Here is a 23561-nt window from a genome sequence, read left to right as displayed (position 1 = left end):
GACTAAAAGCGGATCTCTCTGCAGAGACCTTACAAGCAGAAGAAAGTGGGGGCCAATATTCAACATTCTTAAAGAAAAGAATTTTCATCCCAGAATTTTATATCCAGCCAAACTAAGCTTCATAAGTGAAGGAGAAATAAAATTCTTTACAGACAAGCAAATGCTGAGAGATTCTGTCTCCACCAGTCCTGACTTACAAGAGCTCCTGAAGCAAGCACTAAATATGGAAAGGAAAAACAGGTACCAGCCACTGCAAAAAACATACCAAAATGTAAAGACCATCGACACTATGAAGAAACTGCATCAACTAATGGGCAAAATAACCAATTAGCATCATAATGACAGGATCAAATTTATACATAACAATATTAACCCTAAATGTAAATGGGCTAAATGCCCCAATTAAAAGACACAGACTGGCAAATTGCATAAAGAGTCAAGACCCATCGGTGTGCTGTACTCAGGAGACCCATCTCATATGCAAAAATGCACATAGGCTCAAAATAAAGGGATGGAGGAAGATTTACCAAGCAAATGGAAAGGAAAAAAAAGCAGGGGTTGCAATCCTAGTCTCCGATAAAACAGATTTGAAAGAAATAAAGATCAAAAAAGACAAGGAAGGGCACTATATAATGGTAAAGGGATTGATGCAACAAGAACAGCTAACAATCCTAAATATACATGCACCTAATACAGGAGCACCCATATTCATAAAGCAAGTTCTTAGAGACCTACAAGGAGACTTAGACTCCCACACAATAATAGTGGGAGGTTTTAATATCCCACTGTCAACACTGGGACAGATCAATGAGACAGAAAATTAGCAAGGATATTCAGGACTTACACTCAGCTCTGGACCAAGCAGACCTAATAGACATCTACAGAACTCTACACCCCAAATCAACAGAACATATATTCTTCTGAGCATCACATAGCACTTATTCTGAAACAGACCACATAATTGGAAGTAAAACACTCCTCAGCAAATGAAAAAGAACAGAAATCATAACACACAGTCTCTCAGACCACAGTGCAATCAAATTAGAACTCAGAATTAAGAAACTCACTGAAAACTGCACAACTACATGGAAACTGAACAACCTGCTTCTGAATGACTACTGGGTAAATAACAAAATTAAGGCAGAAATAAAAGTTCTTTGAAACCAAAAAGAACAAAGACACAATGAACCAGAATCTCTGGGACACAGCTAAAGCAGTGTTTAGAGGGAAATTTATAGCACTAAATGCCCACAGGAGAAAACGGAAATATCTAAAATCAACACCCTAACAACTCAATTTAAAGAACTAGAGAAGCAAGAGCAAACAAATTCAAAAGCTAGCATAAGACAAGAAACAACTAAGATCAGAGCAGAACTGAAGGAGATAGAGACAAGAAAAACCCTTCAAGAAAAAAATCAGTGAATCCAGGAGTTAGTTTTTTTGAAAAGATTAACAAAATAGATAGACCGCTAACCAGACTAATAAATAAGAAAAGAGAATAGAATCAAATAGACACAATAAAAAATGATGAAGGGGATATCACCACTGATCCCACAGAAATACAAATCCCATCAGAGAATACTATAAACAGCTTTACACAAGTAAACTAGAAAATCTAGAATAAATGGATAAATTCCTGGACACATACACTCTCCCAAGACTAAACCAGGAAGAAGTCGAATTCCTGAATAGATCAATAACAAGCTCTGAAATTGAGGCAGTAATTAATAGCCTACCAACCAAAAAAATGCCCATGACCAGGCGGATTCACAGCCAAATTCTAACAGAGGTACAAAGAGGAGCTGGCATTTCTTCTAAAACTATTCCAAACAATAGAAAAACAGGGACTCCTCCCTAACTCATTTTATGAGGCCAGCATCCTCCTGATACCAAAACCTGGCAGAGACACAACAAAAAAAGAAAATTTCAGGCCAATATCCCTGATGAACATTGATGCAAATTTCCTCAATAAAATACTGGCAAACCAAATCCAGCAGCACATTAAAAAGCTTATCTACCACGATCAAGTTGGCTTCATCCCTAGGACGCAAGGCTGGTTCAACATACGCAAATCGATAAACATAATCCATCACATAAACAGAACCAATGACAAAAACCAAATGATTATGTCAGTAGATGCAGAAAAGGCCTTGGATAAAATTCAACACCCCTTCATGCTAAAAAAGTCTCAATAAACTAGGTATTGATGGCACATATCTCAAAATATGACAAACCCACAGTCAATATTATACTGAATGGGCAAAAGCTGGAAGCATTCCCTTTGAAAACCAGCACAAGACAAGGATACCCTCTCTCACCACTTCTATTCATCATAGTATTGGAAGTTCTGGCCAGGGCAATCAGGCAAGAGACAGAAATAAAGTGTATTCAAATAGGAAAAGAGGAAATCAAATTATCTCTGTTTGCAGATAACATGATTGTATATTTAGAAAACCCCATTGTCTCAGCCCAAAATCTCCTTAAGCTGATAAGCAACTTCAACAAAGTCTCAGGATACAAAATCAGTGTGCAAAAATCACAAGCATTCCTATACACCAATAATAGACAGAGAGCCAAATCATGAGTGAACTCCCACTCACAATTGCTACATAAAAAATAAAATACTTAGAAATGTAATTTACAAGGGATGTGAAGGACCTCTTCAAGGAGAACTACAAACCACTGCTCAAGGAAATAAGAGAGGACACAAACAAATGAAAAAACTTTCCATGCTGATGCATAGGAAGAATCAATATCGTGAAAATGGCCATACTGCCCAAGGTAATTTATAGATTCAATGCTATTTCCATCAAGCTACTATTGACTTTCTTCATAGAATTGGAAAGAACTACTTTAAATTTCATATAGAACCAAAAAAGAGCCCATATAGCCAAGACAATTCTAAGCAAAAGGAACAAAGCTCAAGGCTTCACGCTACCTGACTTCAAACTACACTACACAGCTACAGTAACCAAAACAGCATGGTACTGGTACCAAAACAGAGATATAGACCAATGGAACAGAACAGGGGCCTCAGAAATAACACCACACATATACAACCATCTGATCTTTGACAAACCTGACAAAAACAAGAAATGGGGATCCCTACTTAATAAGTGGTGTTGGGAAAACAGGCTAGCCATATGCAGAAAACTGAAACTGAACCCCTTCTTTACACCTTATACAAAAATTAACTCAAGATGAATTAAAGACTTAAATGTTAGACCTAAAACCATAAAAACTCTAGAAGGAAACCTAGGCAATACCATTCAGGACATAGGCATGGGCAAAGACTTCATCACTAAAACACCAAAAGCAAAGGCAACAAAAGCCAAAATAGACAAATGGGATCTAAAGTAAAGAGCTTTTGTACAGCAAAAGAAACTATCATCAGAGTGAACCAGCAAACTACAGAATGGGAGAAAATTTTTGCAATCTATCCATCTGACAAAGGACTAATATCCAGAATCTACAAAGAACATAAACAAATTTACAAGAAAAAAAATAACCCCATCAAAAACTGGTGAAGGATATGAACAGACACTTTTCAACAGAAGACATCTGGCCAGGCACAGTGGCTCATGCCTATAATCCCAGCACTTTAGGAGCCTGAGGCAGGCAGATCACAAGGTCAGGAGTTTGAGACCACCATGGCCAATGTGGTGAAACCCTGTCTCTATTAAAAATACAAAACTTAGCCGGGCGTGGTGGTGGGCACCTATAATCCCAGCTACTCGGGAGGCTGAGGCAGGAGAATCACTTGAAACTGGAAGGTGGAGGTTGCAGTGAGCCGAGATTGTACCACTGCACTCCAGCCTGGACAAAAGAGCGAAATTCCATCTCAAAAAAAAAAAAAAAAAAAAAGAAAGAAAAAGAAAAAAGGAAAGAAAAGAAAAAAAAGAAGACATTTATGCAGCCAACAAATATGAAAAAAAAAAAACTCATCATCACTGGTCATTAGAGAAATGCAAATCAAAACCACAATGAGATACCATCTCATGCCAGTTAGAATGGCAATCATTAAAAAGTCAGGAAAGAACAGGTGCTGGAGAGGATGTGGAGAAATAGGAATGCTTTTACACTTCAATCATTGTGGAAGACAGTGTGGAAATTCCTCAAGGATCTAGAACTAGAAATACCATTTGACCCAGCAATTCCATGACTAGGTATATACCCAAACGATTATAAATCATTCTGCTATAAAGACACATGCACATGTATGTTTATTGCAGCACTATTCACAGAAGTAAAGACTTGGAACCAACCCAAATGTCCATCAATGTTAGACTGGATAAAGAAAACGTGGCATGTATAGGCCGGGCACGGTGGCACACACCTGTAATCCCAGCACTTTGGGAGGCCGAGGAGGGCAGATTACCTAAAATCGGGAGTTCGAGATCAGCCCGACCAACAGGAAGAAACCCCGTCTCTACTAAAAATACAAAAAATTAGCCGGGCATGGTGGCACATGCCTATAATTCCAGCTACTCGGGAGGCTGAGACAGGAGAATTGCTTGAACCCAGAAGGCAGAGGTTGCAGTGAGCCAAGATCGTGCCATTGCACTCCAGCCTGGGCAACAAAGTGAAACTCCATCTCAAAAAAAAAGAAAGAAAATGTGGCACATATACTCCACAGAATACTATGCAGCCATAAAAAAGAATGAGTTCATGTCCTTTACAGGGACATGAGTGAAGCTAGAAACCATAATTCTCAGCAAACTAACACAGAACAGGAAACCAAACACCACATGTTCTCACTGATAAGTGGGAGTTGAACAATGAAAGCATATGGGCATGGGGAGGAGAACGTCACACACTGGGCCTGTTGCGGGTGGGGGCTAGGGGAGGGATAGCATTAGGAGAAATACCTAATGTAGATCATGGGTTGATGGGTGCAGCAAACCACCAGGGCACATGTATACTTATGTAACAAACCTGCACGTTCTTGCACATGTATCCCGGAACTTAAAATATAATAATAATAAATAACAAATAATGAGATGGTTTACTCTGGACTTTCAGGAAGCAAATACAATGGATGAAAAAATAGCTTTTTAAAAAATATCATAAAGACTATTTTTCAAGTTTTATGGTCATTTAAATTTAAGTTTCTAAAAGTGCTTTGACAATCATAGGTGTCCATGTAAAAATTTATTAATGTTATACTAAATATCAGTTTACAATTTTAGAAGAGCTATATTTTAGAAAACATCCCATATAAGACATAAAAATTTATAATGTAAAAAAAGAAAAAAGAAAAAAGAAAGTCACTGCCATATTTACAGTGTAAAATAAACTTTCCTTCTAGAAGTAAAGAAATTATTTTGCTACCTGATTGGTAGCTGGGTAATGATTGGTTAAACATGTCTGTGCTTGGTAACTTTTTACTTTGTTTAGCAGACTGAATGGTGACAATACTGTACTCAATTTGAAAATTTACCTGTTGAAATCAGGCCAAGCGCTAGGCCTCGGCGATCGTCAAAATACTGGCACGTAATGGTCACTGTTGCAGTGTATAATAAACCACATCCAAGACCTAAGCATGAGAAGACATTGCATAAATTAAGACACTGCATTACATCAATGCAAGAGAAAAAAGGAAAAACAAGTATGTCCAATAGGACATTCCATTATTCGCTGGCTAAAACTGTTGTAAGTACAGACTCCTAGATTCCTTCCATGTGTGTAGCCCCGATAGACACCATTGGGCAGCCTCATTTTTCACCCCACACCCTAGATCAGGGTCAAGTAAAAAAGCATCCAATGTCTAAAGCATGAATGAATAATGCCAATGTAAATTAAGACATTATGGAGAGAGAGAGAGAGAAAATGGCTAAATTCACATACAAAACAGCAAATTTGATCAAGTTTGCCCCTTAGAGATCTATGCCTCTTTCAAGTCCTTGCCCCCAGCTCAGTGTTCTTCTTCTTCTAAGTCCTCTAAACAACTTTTTAAAATACACTTGATCACTCAAAGCTATTTTGTTAGAGTTTAGCCTGCACAACCCAGTCTGCAATATGAAGGTCCTGTGGGGTTCTTATATCATCTCACCACAGTGAAATTTATATCTGTAAGTCTTCATCTTTTAGAGGTGCATATTACCTTATTTAGAAGTAAAATATAGTAATGTCTTTACTTTAAAATACTTTCACCAAAAAAAAAGAAGCACATACCACAAAATACTAACAACTATGGTTGTTTGCTATACTAGTCTCCGCTTTTCTGTAAATTTGAAATTATTTTATAATTAACAACAAAAAAAGTTACAACTAAATTTCTGTTCCTGAATCACAAGGGTAATATTTATCTCCAGATAATCTCCAAGGCTCTTGTTTGTTAGCTTAATATTTTCTTCCCTTTTAAGAATCTGACAACCCCAGTTTGTTTTTCATATAGCTCTCTTTTGGCCCTCAGTCATTTACGTTATGCCTTTCTTCCAGAACATTATCTGTTCTTGAGGATCACTCTAAAACAACACAAGAGCCACAGTCTAACAACTGAATTTTAACTATGGCCTATTACGTGAATTATTAAGCTCATTTTCATTACTTAAAATAGTTACCTGGACTATGATTTAAATGAATACATGAGTTTAACAAATACACTACATAAACATTTTAGGAAATCAGCACTTAACCCATGACTCAGATGATCATCCATGATTGCATAGAGTCTTATTAATGAAATGAGAGAGATTAAAACAATTAGACTTTAAATAACCCTTTAAAAATAGAGTGCCCTTTGATGTCATTTATGGGGAAAAAATACTTTCAAAATCTAAGGCATGAGTTGGATTAATTTATATAGTTGTCATTACTACACAGAGGACAGTTCAGAACATGAAATAAGAACTGTTTCTAACCAATCAATTTTGTGAATCCAAAAACTGTCACCCTTAACTAAGACTATTTCTGAAAGCCTTTGGAGGGGGCTTTATTGTAAATAATGCAAATTTACATTTGCATTATTTATTCACGTTTTCTGTGATTTCGTTGTTAGAGCTGTGTCAAAGGTTAAGCATCGAAGACATGAAAAAAAAGACATTTCAGATTACTAAGTGTCAATGCCAAAAAAGTTGAAACAGCAACTTTTAAACTTTAAATCTTATACTAAAATGAATTTTTAAAAATGATTTAAATGTCTTAGGGTTCAGATAAGATTACTTCACTTTTTTTTAATGTACCAGAAATCTGAAATGCATTTACTTTAAATTTGTCAGAAAGCAAAATTTGAGGCCAGGCACAGTGGCTCATGCCTGTAATCCCTGCAGTTTGGGAGGCTGAGGTGGGAGGATCACTTGAGGTCAGGAGTTTGAGACAAGCCTGGCCAACATGGCGAAACCCCATCTCTACTAAAAATACGAAAAATTAGCCAGGCACCCAATGGCGCACACCTGTAGTCTCAACTACTCAGGAGGCTGAGGCAAGAGAATCATTTGAACCCTGGGGGTGGAGGTTGCAGCAAGCTAAGATTGTGCCATTGCACTCCAGCCTAGGCAATAGAGTGAGACTCTGTCTCAAAAAAAAAAAAAAAAGAAAGAAAAGGTGGCATGATTTCCCCTCTTAATCTGCATCAGGACAACCTTAAACCAGCAGCTGTTAAAGAGAAGTCTGTGTACCTACAGTCCCTAAGATCTTTCACGAAGTTAGTCAAGTCAAAACTATTTTTATAATAATACTGAGATGTTCTCTGCTCTTTTCGCTATGTTCACATTTATGCTGATGGTGCAAAAGAGATGGTAAGTAAAACTGCAAAAAGCCTACCACAAACTAAGGTATTCCTAAGGAACCTGACACTTTATAGGCTTCACCACCACACCCTCACAGTCAAAACAAACACATTTGCTTTCAATGCTTCACCTGAATTACAATAATTGCTGTGAGGATAAGCACTTATGCGATTGTTTTGTAGCTAGCTAAAATAACCACTTTTAAAATAGAACATCATTTTATTTGAAACAATGTCTGACAGACAAACTACGGTTATTTAACCTTGGGTGTCTGGCTGATATTTTCTTGGAAATGAACCAACACTGGGAAACAACTGGCAGTAATTGTTACCAATGATAAAATTCATGTTTTCCAGAAAAAACAAAAACAAAAACAAAACAGAATTTTGGAAAACGTGTATCTGTCACCATGCATCTGACAGCTTCCCAATCCATAAAGATTTCTGATGAGCTTTTTGGTAATATTAACCAAAGTGATGTTTTACAATGAAATGTGTTAACATTTTTAAGTTCTTGCATAACTCAGCAAATCAATATTTTTCAAATAGCCAATGCATGAAACTACAAAATTAGGTTTGAATAAATATCTATTCAAAGCATGGAATAAACAAATGGATTTCCTATAACAGAGTATGAAAAGTATACTGATACGGTATCAGGTTTGTCATTGCAATTAATCCTTAGGAAACTATCACTTACCAAGTTTCAGTAGAGGAATATCTATAATTACCTATAAAGGCTATTCAACACTCTTCCCTTTTCTAATTACATCTTTGTGTGTGAGACCAGATTTTCTTCATATATACTTCAATCAAGAAGCATATTGTAACATATTGAGTACAGAAGTAGATAGGAGAATACAGCTGCCTTCTATGGAACCAGACATTAAAGAGATTTGCAAACATGTAAGACAATGGCACTCTTTTCACCAAATTTTGTTTGCTTTGGAAAACAGTTATTTTTCATAATAAATATGATATTTATGTTAACATGTACTAGATTTGTTATCTTGAAATTAATAGCTAAATAAATATTTGTAAATGTCTTATCTCTTAATACAGTACATTTTAATAGACTAAATCTAAGTATAATATTCATAATCAAAAGTTTCTTGGTATCTTAAATAAAAGAATATAAAGGGCCCCAAGATTAAACAGTTTGGAAACCACTGCCTTAAAGCATTCCTTGGCCTCCAACCAGTTTGGATCAGACCCCTGCCAGTGAAAAAATTCTGTGTACCATCTCCAGTAAAAGTATAACAATTTTAAAATTAAATACTTGTACTACTGACAATTCACAGCATCAGTATTAGTAAGGCATAGTTGTTTCCCTTTCTTTAAATGGTAAAAACTTAATATATTTACATGTTGCAACATTTCTTTTCCACACTTTACCTTCCATTTCACACAATGGAGACACAACTTCAGAGGCCTCTTTCCCCTCATCTCCTCTCATCAAACCAGACATCAAGCTCTTTATCACACCCACGGCCTAAATTGTCAACCTCAGTCTCTCTCTGCACTAACACTGCCTCAGTTCATCTCCTCACCTTTTTTTTTTTTTTGGTCTCATCTAAGGCCTCCTAATAGCTGTCTCAGCCTTCAGTACCTTTCCCACCAATCTGTCTTCTAAACTGTTGTCATACAGTTCTCATCATGTCATACTACTGCAATAAAGACCACATAAAACTGTTAGCATCTGGCCTCTGTTACACACCATGCTTTGACATATTTGCAACTCCTCACACCATCTGTGCATTCCTTAACAAACGCATATAAAAAGACTGCTGTTTAACCATTCTATCTTGCTTCTCTGAGTACTTAGGCTACTGAAAGGTCCTCCTCACACCATCCCCACTCCCCTTCCAACCGTATTCACTTGAACCACTTCCTGCCTGTTCTTCAAGACTCAGCTCAAGCATAAATTAAGCATGAAGCCTCCACCGTGTCTCCACTGCACACGCACATACATTGGCTTCATCACTGCACTTATTGTGCTGTGCTATAAGTTACATATTTTCAAGTCTATTCCTCCAACTAGACAATTGGTTGTGTGGCTTTGGCAAAGTCATTTAAACTCTAATTCCTAGCTTCTTTATCTGTAAAACAATCTCGTAAGATAGTTGTAAAAATTAAGAGACATAAAAAAATGTGAAGATGTAATTTCTGCCCCTACACTATCATGAGTACTAAAAAATATTCATTATATTGGTATACTTTTTTCATTTTCACCTAAGTATTATGGCATTATGTAGATACTGCCTCAGACTACATTAAAAAATCATAGTACCTTATTATACCTGTATATCCATGACACTTAAAGATTATCTTCAATTATATAACAATTTTGAAAGGGGGGCTTGTAAATCTCTATTTCTGCTAAAGCGAATATACAGGAAATATATCTCATTTGGCAGAATTACAGTAAGAGAATCAGACTGTCTACAAACATGTTCTTTTCCCTCCCCACTCTCAGTGGACTATGCAGATATTACCAAAAAAGGGCAGTGGCAGGAGGCGGGGGGGAAGAAAATGGAATTCTTCCAAAAATCAGGAAGGGAATAATAAGAAAACCATAATCAGGTAGCTAAATAACAATATATTCTAAAGAAAAGAGAATACAAGGAATTGATTTTGAGTTGTGCTTTTCAGAAAAGCAAAGAGAAATTATTAGAAAGAGGCTTGAGCAAATCATTACAGGCACATTTCCTGCACCGCCACCTCCTACCCACCTAATTTTCATCTCCCACTGTATTGCTTTTTTCCCGGTTTAGTAATTTTATTGAGAAAACAGGAGCCTCAATTACCAGATTTGGCCGTGTGGCTTACAATCACTTGCCAATCCATAAAGATTTCTAATGAACTTGTTGGTAATATTAACCAAAGCGATGTTTTACAATGAAATGTGTTAACATTTTTAAGTTCTTGCATAACTCAGCAAACCAATGTTTTTCAAATAGACAACGCATGATGCTACAAAATCAGGTTTGAATGAAGATCTATTTAAAGTACAAAATAAACAGAGGCCGGGTACAGTGGCTCACGCCTGTAATCCCAGCACTTTGGGAGCCCAAGACTGCGGATCACCCAAGGTCAGGAGCTTAAGACCAGCCTGGCCAACATGGCAAAACCCATCTCTACTAAAAATACAAAAATGAGTCAGGCATGGTGGCATGCTCCTGTAATCCCAGCTTCCTCGGGAGGCTGAGGCAGGAGAATCGCTTGAACCCCTGAGGCGGAGGTTGCAGTGAGACTCCATCTCAAAAAAACAACAACAACAAAAACAAAGTACAGAATAAACACATGAATTTACTATAACAGAGTACAAAAGCTATACTGATATGGTATCAGGTTCCTCATTGCAATTAATCCTGCAATCTGACAAGTTGGTACAGGTTTTCATTTGAGCTACAAAAACCTAAACAAAAGAGCATCATGTTTTCAAACTGTTAGTTTTGAAAAAATCAATTAAATGGTAAAACAGAATTATATCATTTAATACACTTTAGTATTCTTTTGACATTTTAGGTTGTAATATCCAAAATAACTTTAATTTCTTTTTCTATATTTTTAAATCTCTTACACAAATATTTCTGATTCAATAGAGCTTAGTAGCCAAAAACTACTGCTGTATGGGTCAGAAAGGAATTTAAGGAGAAAGGAACAAATATGTATTAAACATCTGTTTGCCTCTTTATAAACATTATCTCATGAATAGTCACAATACCTCCATGAACTCATATCAGTGCCATTTTATAAAAAACAAAAATGGAAGCTCAGAGAGGCTGAATAATTTTTCAGGGTCATAAAACAAATGATAATGGTTTATGCTAGCTAACATTCATTGCATTATGTCACTCATCTTCACAAACTCTTATAAGATGGGTGCTATTATTATGCTCAGTTTAAAAATGAGAAAACAGTAGTTACAAAACATGTTTACAGTCACACAGCTGGCAAGTGGATAAAAGAAGGTTAACCCACATGGTCCAACCCCAGAGCCTGCCTGCTAGTCAGTGTCTGATCTTTCCCTTGATCACACTGTCTAGCTTAAGAGGCCATCTAGCTCATTAAAGACAAATGAAAGTCTTTAGGATATGATTCTGCACAGAATTGCATCTTATAAATGTTACCATGAGACTGAACCCTTCTTATTTTTCTAAAGAGCTCATGATACAGGAATAAGATGTTAGACTGTGTAATAATTTCCTGTCACTTTCTTTTCAATTTGATACTCTACTTCAAATGGTAACAGAATGAAGGTGCCAGTGTTCATTATTATCTCATTTATTTATCCCACAAACATTCCATGAGCCCTATACTATGAGCCTACTGATGAAATAAAACTGTGAAGAAATCAACGATGGTGGTCAATATTAATAATTTGCCAACAAGCAGTAACTCACAGGTCCCCAATAATTACCGTGGTGCCGTGGTGAGAGATATTTTTATTAATTGAAGTCTAACTCAACTCTTTATTGTTATCTTGCTTGTCATCATTTAGTCCTCACAAGACCCATCTGAGGTAGGTTTCTTAGCCTGCTTTCACAGATGCGGGAGGGTACAGCCATTCACGGAGGTGAAGGAGCTTGCTCAAACTCACAGAACCTGTGTCTGACGACCTGAAGTCCAGTGCTCCCTCCATGAGCTGACAGTTTCCTCTTAGTCACTGAGAATCAGAACCTACTGCCAAATCAGAGTTCTATACATCCTCAGACTTGAGCCTGTTTTCTGACCCAGAATCCACTAACTGAAGGAAAGGCCAGGACTCTAGGAGGAGGGACATTGCCACAAACATGATGACAAGTTTGTACATATGGAATGATTACCTGAGTCTTTCCCCAAAGAGAACTATGGCCATCTATTTAAGTAACTGTACACTGAGGAAAGTGAAATACATTTTGAACATTGTTGTCAGAGACATGAAGAGTCTGCATGGCTTCCCCTTAAAGTGGGCTTACATGGGGCAGGTAATATATGGGATTATGACCCAACTGCTCAGCCAATGGTCCTTTCCCCAGTCCCTGATATTTAATTATAGCACAAATATGCAACAGCTGGTGGAACTCCCTACATTGTTCTGTGGTCCCTTGGCCAAAGCAATAAGAGTTATCATTCCCTACAACGCCATCATAGTGAGGAAAGTCAAGTGAAAGCCCTGTAACTCCACCATCAGCAGCAGCAGTCAAAAGTGTAAGCCAAATCCCATATAAATGGACAGACTACTGAGTGTCAGACTGAGAGTCTCTAAGTATCAGACCAAGTCTTCCAGCTTTGTTAATTTAGTTAGTAATATTTTTACTTCTCTGAGCTTCACTTCCCTTCTCTGCAAAATGGGTTCTTGTGAAGAGGAAATGAGATCACATAAAGCATTTAGCACAGTCCCTAGCATACGATAAGTACTCAGAGAATATTAGTTGCTACATTTTCTATTATTTATTATTGGGGAAATATTTCCAGGCAGAAAAGACGAATATCGGTAGTCAACAAAATTAGCTCCTTTGTGGCATTAAGAAGAAACTTGAAAGCTGGAGGCCATCTTTTTCTAAGTCTCTACCAACAGCTTCTAGAAATACCAAGTCTGGTGATTTTTAACACTGAACGGAATTAGTATAATGACATGACAAGGATATCTTCCCAAATTTTCTGTACTCTAAGGTCCTGAGCCTCCTATACTTTCCTCCCCTGTAACCAGTATCATCCCACCACTCAGCTTTCTTCCCTCATGTCTTATCTCTAAAAAAAATAATAATACTAATACATGCTTTCAAATCTACTTTTTACTTGTGCTGTGCCTTTTCACTTGGGCCCACAGCAACAGATGCTATGGAATGCAAACAGCTGTTTGTGAACACAAACAGCTCCAAAGAATCATGCTTGACTGCCCAATAGGAAAAGGGCCACTTCATAATTTAGTGAGAAGTGACAGATGTCCATAATATCCAAGTTTTGTGTTCCCCTCTCACTTTTCCTGTATGTGCTATAGAGAGACAAGGGCTGAGATGAAAAACTTCCCTGTGCCTTGCAAGGAGATAGAGTATGGATTGCTTGTTCTCTCAAACATTTTGATTCACTGGGCAGGTTTTTTTTTACTAAACCAACAATTTTTGGAGAAGTGGTTATTGAAAGTAAATTATTAGTGAGCATTTTCACTCCTTTACATTAACTGGATCATAAACCTGGCACTGGTGAATCGATGTGTATCTCTTGAAGGTTAGGAAAGTCATAGGGACGAGGTTCCTTACCTACAACAATGCCATAGGAAAAAAACAGAAAGTAGATATTCGGAGCAAAACTGCTCAACATCAGGCCTCCAGCCACCATGAAGCCACTGAAGATTGTGACGGGTCTTGCTCCAAAAGATGAGACACACAGACTGCAGACAGGACCTAAAAAAAGAAGTGAAACCTTCACTTATCATCATATGATCCATCTGTCATAAGTTCAAAATGATTCTTTCCATCATAAAACAACAAAAATAAACATGCACTGAGTATTTATGCTATGCAGACACTATATGAGGCAGCTCACGTGAACAATCTCATCTCATTTTAATCTTACTGCAGCCCTGGGAGGTGAATACTATTGTTAGTCTCATTCTTTTTGATAACGAAATTAAAGGATAAGATCACACAGGTTGGACCGGGCACGGTGGCTCATGCCTGTAATCCCAGCACTTTGGGAGGCCGAGGTGTGAGGATCACCTGAGGTCAGGAGTTCAAGACCAGCCTGACCAACATGGTGAAACTCCATCTCTACTAAAAATACAAAAATTGGCCGGGCGCAGTGGCTCAAGCCTGTAATCCCAGCACTTTGGGAGGCCGAGACGGGCAGATCACGAGGTCAGGAGATCGAGACCATCCTGGCTAACCTGGTGAAACCCCGTCTCTACTAAAAAAATACAAAAAAAAAACTAGCCAGGCGAGGTGGCGGGCGCCTGTAGTCCCAGTTACTCGGGAGGCTGAGGCAGGAGAATGCCGTGAACCCGGGAGGCGGAGCTTGCGATGAGCCGAGATCCGGCCACTGCACTCCAGCCGGGCGACAGAGTGAGACTCCGTCTCAAAAAAAAAAAAAAAAAAAAAAGAAAATACAAAAATTAGCCGGGTGTGGTGGCATGCACCTGTAGTCCCAGCTACTCGGGAGGCTGAGGCGGAGAATCACTTGAACCCGGGAGGTGGAGATTGCAGTGAGCTGAGATCATGCCACTGCACTGCAGCCTGGGCAACAAGAACGAAACTCCATCTCAAAAAAAAGGAAAAGGAATTAAAAATAAAAAATAAAAAAGATCACACAGGTAAAATGGAGGTTCTGGAGTCAGATTTTATTCAAATTCTAGCCCTACTACTTGGTAGCTGTTTGGTCTTGGGCAACTTATTTGATCCTTCTGTGCCTTAGTTTCCTCATCTGAAAATGGGAATTATAATAGTACCCATCTGATAGTGTTACTATGCCCTGTTGACTGACAGGCAAAAGTGACCATCACCTGGAATTGTTCTACCATAAGTGGGCAACTGCTCATGTAAAAGAATTTAAGTGATAGTGAAATTCTTCCCTACTAGGACTGTCCTCAGAAGTATAGAACTTAATATACTAGAAATAAAAGGATGTTAAGGGTTATTTAGCCCAACAGTCTCATTTAACATAGAAGGAAACTGAAGCTCAAAGAAGCTGTTCAAGTCTATGGTAGAAGAAAGACCAAGGATTTGGAAGCAAAGAGAAGTATATCTGAATTGAGTTGACAACCTTTCAAGCTATGATCTCCAATTTTCAAAAACCACACCTACCAGAATGGCTAAAGAGAGACAATACTGTTAGCAAGAAAGTGGTAGGAACAGGATTCTCACACACTGCTGGCAGTGTTTATTAAAGCTGAACACAGCACGTTGTAAAACCCAGAAGTTTCAATTCTATGTATACACCCAACAGAAACACCCACATAAACACCTAAAGTTATATACATAATTATATGGCAGTGAAAATGATCTACAACTACACATGTTAAGGGTGTATCACACAAACACAATGTAAATGAAAGACACCCAACGTAAGTACAACCCATATAATTTCAATTATAAAAACTACAGAAACAAGCAAAACTAATCTGTGTTAGAAGTCAGGATACTGCCTATCTTTCTTAGGGGCTGGGGAGTCATAATCAGAAGAGAGCAAAGCCAGACTTGCAGGGTACTGCTCATGCTCTGGTTCTCGGCATGAATGTCATGATTACATGAGTGTGTTCAGTTCATGAACATTCATCAAGCAATACTGTCATGATACATACACTTTTCTGTATGTATGTGTCTTTTACCCCTTTTTGAAGCAATCTCAGAGAAGCAATGGAATCCATCACAGTCTCACTATTTGTAAATGACGGAAGCAGGTTCCAATAACCCATGTACTATACTACGTTCTTACATTCTTCCCAGTTCCAGAGAATTTCTTAAACACATACTTAAGACCAGTTTATGGCCCCTGAGATATACTGAGATCACAGCTTCTGGTGCTTAAGGCTCTCCCACATTCCTTCCTGGCCATAAATTGGATCCTTCCATTTTCAGGCCCTCTTGTGTAAGTGAGTGCAGAAGAGGAGACTGACACATTTACATGACAAACAGAGGGAAATATTCTGTGCCAGTACTTTAAAAGGAAAATCCATTTGAAAGACCAAACTTATCATCCAATAGTTGGGCTGTCTGTACACCCAATGAGAAATACTTAGATAATTCAAAAATAGAAACGTTTTAAGGGTCTAATTTTACAAATGGATGTCTGAGAGCATAAGGCATGACACTTCTCTGTTGTTAGCAAACTACATTGACATTGAGTTTCAGTGTTCGCAAATTTTACAACAGAATGGAATTGAAACCCACAGAGACTATTCCTGGAATACTCGAAAAGTTTCAAGTTTCATCCTCAAAACAGGACTTTAACTCTATGCTCCTTAATGCACGTTAATTCTACAAGGAAGCCTCAGAGGCTGGGAGTGTGGGGGCAAGATGGAGGAGTCATAATTTTCATAGCACGTACAACCAAAGCCACTGTTGTATGAAATATACAGCATTGTTATAAACTATGTGATAAATTCTGAAGTCACTTTTCTTGCCTAACAAATGATTTTTTTGAAAAACATTTAAGCATTAGGAAACAATGAACAGAAATTCTCTTACAGGTGAAAACAGCAAATGGAAACAGGTTTTAAAGTTCTCTACTTTCACACTGCCATCTGCTGCTGATTTAGAGAAATATATCGTTAGGTCAGAGATCAAAGACAAAAAATTTTAGAACTGAAATTTTGGAAGTTGGAAATGGTCTAAACACTTCAATTTAAAAATGGTGAAACTGGAACTCAGAAAGATCATGTGATTTGACCAAGAGTCCACAGCTAGCCAATGACAGGTCTAAGGCCAAAGTCAGACCAGCATTCTCCCTGATTGAGAAATAGTTCAATTGGGATCTTAATTTTTTCCTAGAAATCAAATTATTAGTAAAGAACATCAGTGTACTGTTAGAGTAGGTAGGTAGGCAGACATGAGCAGGGCAGGAGAACCCTTGCCTCACCCAGGAATTTCCGGTAACCATCAGGTGATGGTCAGGTGTTTATTTATTTATTTATTTTTTTAATTTTATTTTTTATTTATTTTTTTCTTATTTATTTATTTATTTATTATTATTATACTTTAAGTTCTAGGGTACATGTGCATAACGTGCAGGTTTGTTACATATGTATACTTGTGCCATGTTGGTGTGCTGCACCCATCAACTCGTCAGCACCCATCAACTCATCACTTACATCAGGTATAACTCCCAATGCAATCCCTCCCCCCTACCCCCTCCCCATTACTGGGTATATACCCAAAGGATTATAAATCATGCTGCTATAAAGACACATGCACACGTATATTTATTGCGGCACTATTCACAATAGCAAAGACTTGGAATCAACCCAAATGTCCATCAGTGACAGACTGGATTAAGAAAATGTGGCACATATACACCATGGAATACTATGCAGCCATAAAAAAGGATGAGTTTGTGTCCTTTGTAGGGACATGGATGCAGCTGGAAACCATCATTCTTAGCAAACTATCACAAGAACAGAAAACCAAACACTGCATGTTCTCATTCATAGGTGGGAACTGAACAATGAGATCACTTGGACTCGGGAAGGGGAACATCACACACCGGGGCAGGTGTTTATTATACTGTTTTTCTGAAATGATAATTGGCCACAGCCAACACCAGGGGAAAACGGGCTCCCAGTAGATAGAAAACACCTGGAGCTGGTGATCAGCAGCTTCCCAGTAAGATCTCAGGAGTTGAGCACATGGACTCGGGCATGCTCTCTAAGAGGCAAAATGGATATACAACCTTCCTATGGGGTGATTTGACTCCTAAAGGAAAATTGTCCCTACGGAGCACGAGCACAACCTCAGTAAACACACTATGCACGTGGTCACCCTCCCAAATCACCAACACTGCACATGCAGCAGTTGAGCAACAGCCAACCACGAGGGAAGAATCAAGAGAGCAGGAAAATCCCTAGAACCAGGCCAACTTGTAAAACCCCAAGTCAAGGACTGAATGGGGCACTTGAATCTCTCAAGTTGCCCACGTGGCCCTCTTCCAAGCGTAAATACTTCCTTTCACTCCTGCTCTAAAATTTTTTAATAAACTCTCACTCCTGCTCTAAAACTTGCCTTGGTCTCTTTCTCTGCTTTAAACCCACTTCTGTCCCCCGGCTGAATTCTTTCCTCCGAGGAAGCAAGGATCAAGTTTGCTGCAGACCTGTATGGATTCACCACTGGTAATGGTACTTTTGTTAGTGTCTTATAGATAACATAGCTTTATGAACTTATGTCAGATGAAAACATAAAATTTATAATCACTTGGTGTTCAATAGTTTAGAGCAAATTATTTTACCCTTATCCTTAGAACCCGGGTTTATTTATAGATCCTATTTACATAGATTTAAAATACAATAGCCTCATATTTCAGCAATAACAAGACAAAATGTATCCAAGTGACCATCAAGTCACATCTGCAAAATGTGACACATTTATATGTTTAGCTTTGTAGTAACTGTGCAAGGCCTCAAGATGATAAACCATCTATTATTCCTCAGCACTGGATGAGTTTCAAGAGACAGATTAAATCAAAGGGCTACTTGCAGAGATTTCTTACAATGCAAAGTGAAAACTTTGCAGAAGGGAACTTTGGAACAAAAGTTAGTTTACCTATGACATGAACCAGTGATTCCACACCTTAGAACCTGAACAATTTTAGAGGAAAAAAGGGGGAAAAGGGGAAGGGGATTCCTAATTTTTTATTTTCACAAGATACTTTAAAAATGGAATAACTGGCCAGGCATGGTGGCTCAAGCCTGTAATCCCAGCGCTTTGCGAGACCAAGCCAGGTGGATTCCCTGAGGTCAGGAGTTCAAGACCAGGTTGGCCAATATGGCGAAACCCTGCCTCTACTAAAAGTACAAAAATTAGCCAGGTGTGGTGACACATGCCTATAATCCCAACTACTCAGTAGGCTGAGGCAGGAGAATTGCATGAACCAGGAAGGTGGAGGTTGCAGTGAGCTGGGATCATGCCACTGCACTCCAGCCTGGGCAACAAGCAAAATTCTGTCTCAAAAAAAAAAAAAAAAGTAATAGCCATCTATTATTACTACTGCTTAATTAGAGGAGAAGAAATGTTTAAATAAGCAAATAGTGAGAAGGATGTAATTTCAGAATAAAATGCAAGGCAGTAAAAAGGTAATGGGAACTTCACACACACACACACACACACACACACTCATACATTTCATCTATCATTGCCTTTATATTTATTTTGCCTTTGGTGAAAGTTTTTCTGGAACTTACCATTGCCTGTGTATTAGTGTTCAAGAGCCAATATTACTGCTGTCAGTATTGGTGTTTAGAAGCCACTATTGCCTCAGCTTTCTAAGTTACCACCACTCCTGGCTAATTAAAAAAAAAAAAAATTTACAGAGACAGGGTCTCATTATGTTGCCCAAGCTGGTCCTAAACACCTGGTCTCAAGTGATCCTCCTATCTCAGCCTCCCAAAGCTCTAAGTTTTATAGGCATGAGCCACTACACCCAGCCCAGTGTGTATTTATTATACCTATAGCTCATCTAAACTGGAATGAGCCACATTTCAGGTGCCCAGTAGCCACATGTGCCCACCGTACTGGACAGTACAGTTCTAGAGTCTCATATAATGTTAGAAAAGGACACAGAGAAATCAAACACAATCCAGGATCTAGACAAGAGGCAAAACAAACTCACATCAAGGGTTAAAATAAAACCCAAGGCCAAAAGCACCAAAAGAAAGGTTCAGATGGCTTGTTTGGGGATTTCATAAGAGGGAGAACAACCAAGGCCACAGAACTAAGCCTTGAACTAGCCTGCAAAGTATGGTTATGTCAACAAAAGGGAAGAACATGTATTCTAAATGGAAGAAATAGAAACATAATGTGATTTTTCAGTTTTTAATTTATTATAGGATAGTTTTGGGAATGAAATTATTCCCTTTGGGAAATAAACTCAACCTCCATGCACTTCTTTTTCCTAAAAAGTTTCAGAGAGTCCCAGGAGTAGAAGGATGGTCAGGTCTGCTGCAGTGCATACATAAGTTGGCTGATGCTACAGTGAGAAACAAAATATAGCAGTAACCAAGTTGTGGACTTGCCATGCAGCAAGGATTTCCTAACAGAGTGGATCACTTGGGCCTGTGAAGGTTCTGCCTTTCCACCCAAAATGCAGGGAGCCCAAGGTGTGAGCTCCCCCAAATTGCAGGTTCCTCAATCCTTGCTCCAGCAAAGACTGTAAATCTCAAGTTCATCTCCTCGAAAAAGAAAAAGGCACTAAGGAGCCACGCCCACTCAAATTGTTGATCTCATATACCCTGGCTGCCTTTCATTTTAGTTGGTTTGGTGGTATTTAGATGGCAGAAAGCTTAACCAAAACCTGGTCTTTATTCCTACCAATCTTAAATCTGCCTAGCACACTGGGAACCTGCCAATGCAACAGAATCCTTCAGAGAGGCAGGAATTCAGTACTTCTTTAAGGAGTTAACAGTGCTTAGCGATAAAGCCCAAACCCAGCTCTGCCAGCACTCATAACTCATTCAGCAAGTGGGCCTGGCCATACTGACTCACTGTATTAACATGGTGATATGTTTACTGACTCATATTATGAGTCTGAACACTTTTGGAGGAGGTGAAGACAAAAGGGAGAGGGCAAGAACTTTCAAATCTGCTTTGAGTACAAAACTGCAGACTAGATCTCCGCGTTGTTTCCTGCTGTTTCAGCACTTCGGTAGTGTGAGAAACAGAACCACCGTTTCCTTGAATTTGGAGAACAGTATCTAGCCAAAGGGTGTGCTAGCTCATCTTAAAACAATGCAAGGCCGTGATAGCTCTCTAGTTCAGTTACCTTCCATTCCTCCCATATCAGTCAGGTTTCAATCAGAGAAACAAAACCAGTAGGAAGTATATATTAAGACATTTATTGCAAGGAATTGGCTTATACATTTGGCATAACCATACTAGGCAGCCAGACAATACCTGCCTAGCTAACCAAGTCAAAAATTCGTAGGGGAGGCTGTTAGGAAGGGCATGTTGGAACTCTCAGGGATAGGTCGCAGCTACAATTACAAGCAGAATTTCTTCTTTGGGGAAAGCTCATTTCTGCTCTTAAAGCCTTGCAACCATTGAGCCAAATCCATCTAGATTTTCTAGGATAATCTGCCTTATGTAAAGTTAAGTGACTATGCACTTTACTCACATCTACAAAATAACTTCACAGCAACACCTAGATTCGTGTTTGAACAACTGGAGAAAGTAACCTAGCCAAGGTGACACATAAAACTGACCCTCACACCTTCCAACATAATCTCTCCTCTCCAGCCAAATTTACTCCACCAGAACACAGCCTCTGCAGTACAGGATCCAGGCCTCTGCATAAAGTTAATTCGCATGGACTTCCCTCTCCCTGTCTATCTGCTTATGAAAGTCCATCTTCCTATCTGGCCCATCTCAATAGCTTCCTCAAAAGCTATCCCTCTAAAACCTCAGAGATTGTTCTGCCATTGCTATTCTCCTTGATACTTGTGAATTCTCAAATTATTAGTTACCTTTTTTTTCTGTCTCTTCCCTGAGACTACAAACCTCTTAGAAACATGGATGGTGTTTTCTATCTTGGCATCCCTAGCTCAGAGACCTTAGGAATATATATAATGAGAATGCGCTCATTCACAATGTATAACTCAGGAGGGTGGGATCCTTCTTACCCAGCTTTATTCATCCCAGGGATTATCCGGACAAACAAAGAAATTAGGCAAGGGGAAGAAGTATTTTCTTCTCAATTATTTAAGTTTCAAGGAAAAGGAATTAAGAATTAAGATTATGAAGAGTGTAAAGCCCAGAATTCCATGCCTTTTCACAGTTGTAATATGCTATTATGAGCTACTGTCCAAATCTAGGTTTGTCAACGCCCAGGAGTAGGACTTCATATTTCACATGCTTAGGCACAATCTTGGCAAAGTTCCAGCTCCCTCTCCTGCCCATCTTTCCAAAAACTTTCTTCATCTTTCATCCTGAAGGGTCCCTTTCTTCTGCAGGTTTTATAGATCATTTACTTTTCATGATTTACATGGCATGAGTAGTACCACATGCAAGAAGAAATCTGCAATAGTTCTCTTTATTTTAAAAAATGTCAAAGCAAATCATATATCAGAGAGTTATCAAAAAGTGAAAGATTAAAATGTAAAGATAGAGGGCTTAAGCCAGTGGTAGTTCCTAACTAAAAATCACTTTGGGGATTTAAAACAATTCATGAGGCCAGGCACAGTAGCTTATGCCTGTAATCTCAATAGTTTGGGAGGCTGAGGCAGGAGAATCCCTTGAGCCCAGGAGTTTAAGACCAGCTTGGACCACATGGTGAGACCCTGTCTCTACAAAAAATAAGAAAAAAATAGTTGGGCATAGTGGCATGCACCTGTAGTCCCAGCTAATCAGGAGGCTGAGTTGGGACGATCACTTGAACCCGGGAAGTCAAGGTTGCAGTGAGCCAATACAGCACCACTGCACTCCAGCCTGGGTGACAGAGCAAGACCCAATCTCAAAAAATAATAATAATAATAATAATTATTATTATTATTATTTATGAATCTAGGCCCCATCATGGACCAAATGAATTAGAATATCTGAGTGTCAAATCCATGCAATTATATGCTGAAATGGTCCCATAGATGATCCTAATTATCTCCCTGGCTAAGAACCACTGATGTCCATTTGAGTAACCAACATAAAAATACTTATTCCACTTCCAAGGTACTAATGATCCACTTGTTTCTCTGTAAAACAAAGTTGTCATAAAGCAGATGGTCAAAGTGGCTTGTACACTGCCAGATATTGCTTACTAACACTACATAAACACTGTTTCAGGGTTTGCTTCTTAATTTATGCTATGAGGAACCCAAAGAGGCCAACATCAAATACAATATGTTCAATGGAGCCAGTGATGCTGAAACTTGTACACAATATCTAAAGTGTGTGTGTGTGTGTGTGTGTGTGTGTGTGTGTGTGTGTATGTGTATATTTTATATATATATATACACACACACACACACACACACACATACACATGTGCAGGCATAAGTTATAGCTGTTTAGCCATCCTTTTTTTTCCCTACCACTTTTCATTCTTGAATTATTTGCCCGCATTTTTTCTATGCTCATCTTTAAAAGCTTTGCTCACCAGGTGCAAATGACATTGGACCTAGAGAGGTTAAGTGACTTGTATAAGGTCACTCAGC

The 23561-nt window shown here is 38.5% G+C and overlaps 1 protein-coding gene across 2 annotated transcripts in view; it reads right to left on the bottom strand.

The window, feature by feature from the left end:
* SLC16A9 (solute carrier family 16 member 9) overlaps positions 1–23561 on the bottom strand; it is a 60597-nt gene that overhangs the window by 10426 nt on the left and 26610 nt on the right. For both annotated transcript variants that reach the window (XM_007963378.3, XM_007963379.3), the window contains exons 3-4: positions 13975–14118; positions 5441–5536 (exon numbers count right to left, since the gene is read on the bottom strand). In XM_007963378.3, the coding sequence (XP_007961569.1) occupies positions 5441–5536; positions 13975–14118 (240 nt within the window). The remainder of the gene's footprint in view (positions 1–5440; positions 5537–13974; positions 14119–23561) is intronic.

Source organism: Chlorocebus sabaeus, chromosome 9 (assembly GCF_047675955.1).
Source record: "Chlorocebus sabaeus isolate Y175 chromosome 9, mChlSab1.0.hap1, whole genome shotgun sequence".
Classification (NCBI taxonomy): Eukaryota; Metazoa; Chordata; class Mammalia; order Primates; family Cercopithecidae; genus Chlorocebus; species Chlorocebus sabaeus.
This window is presented reverse-complemented; position numbering and strand designations above follow the sequence as displayed.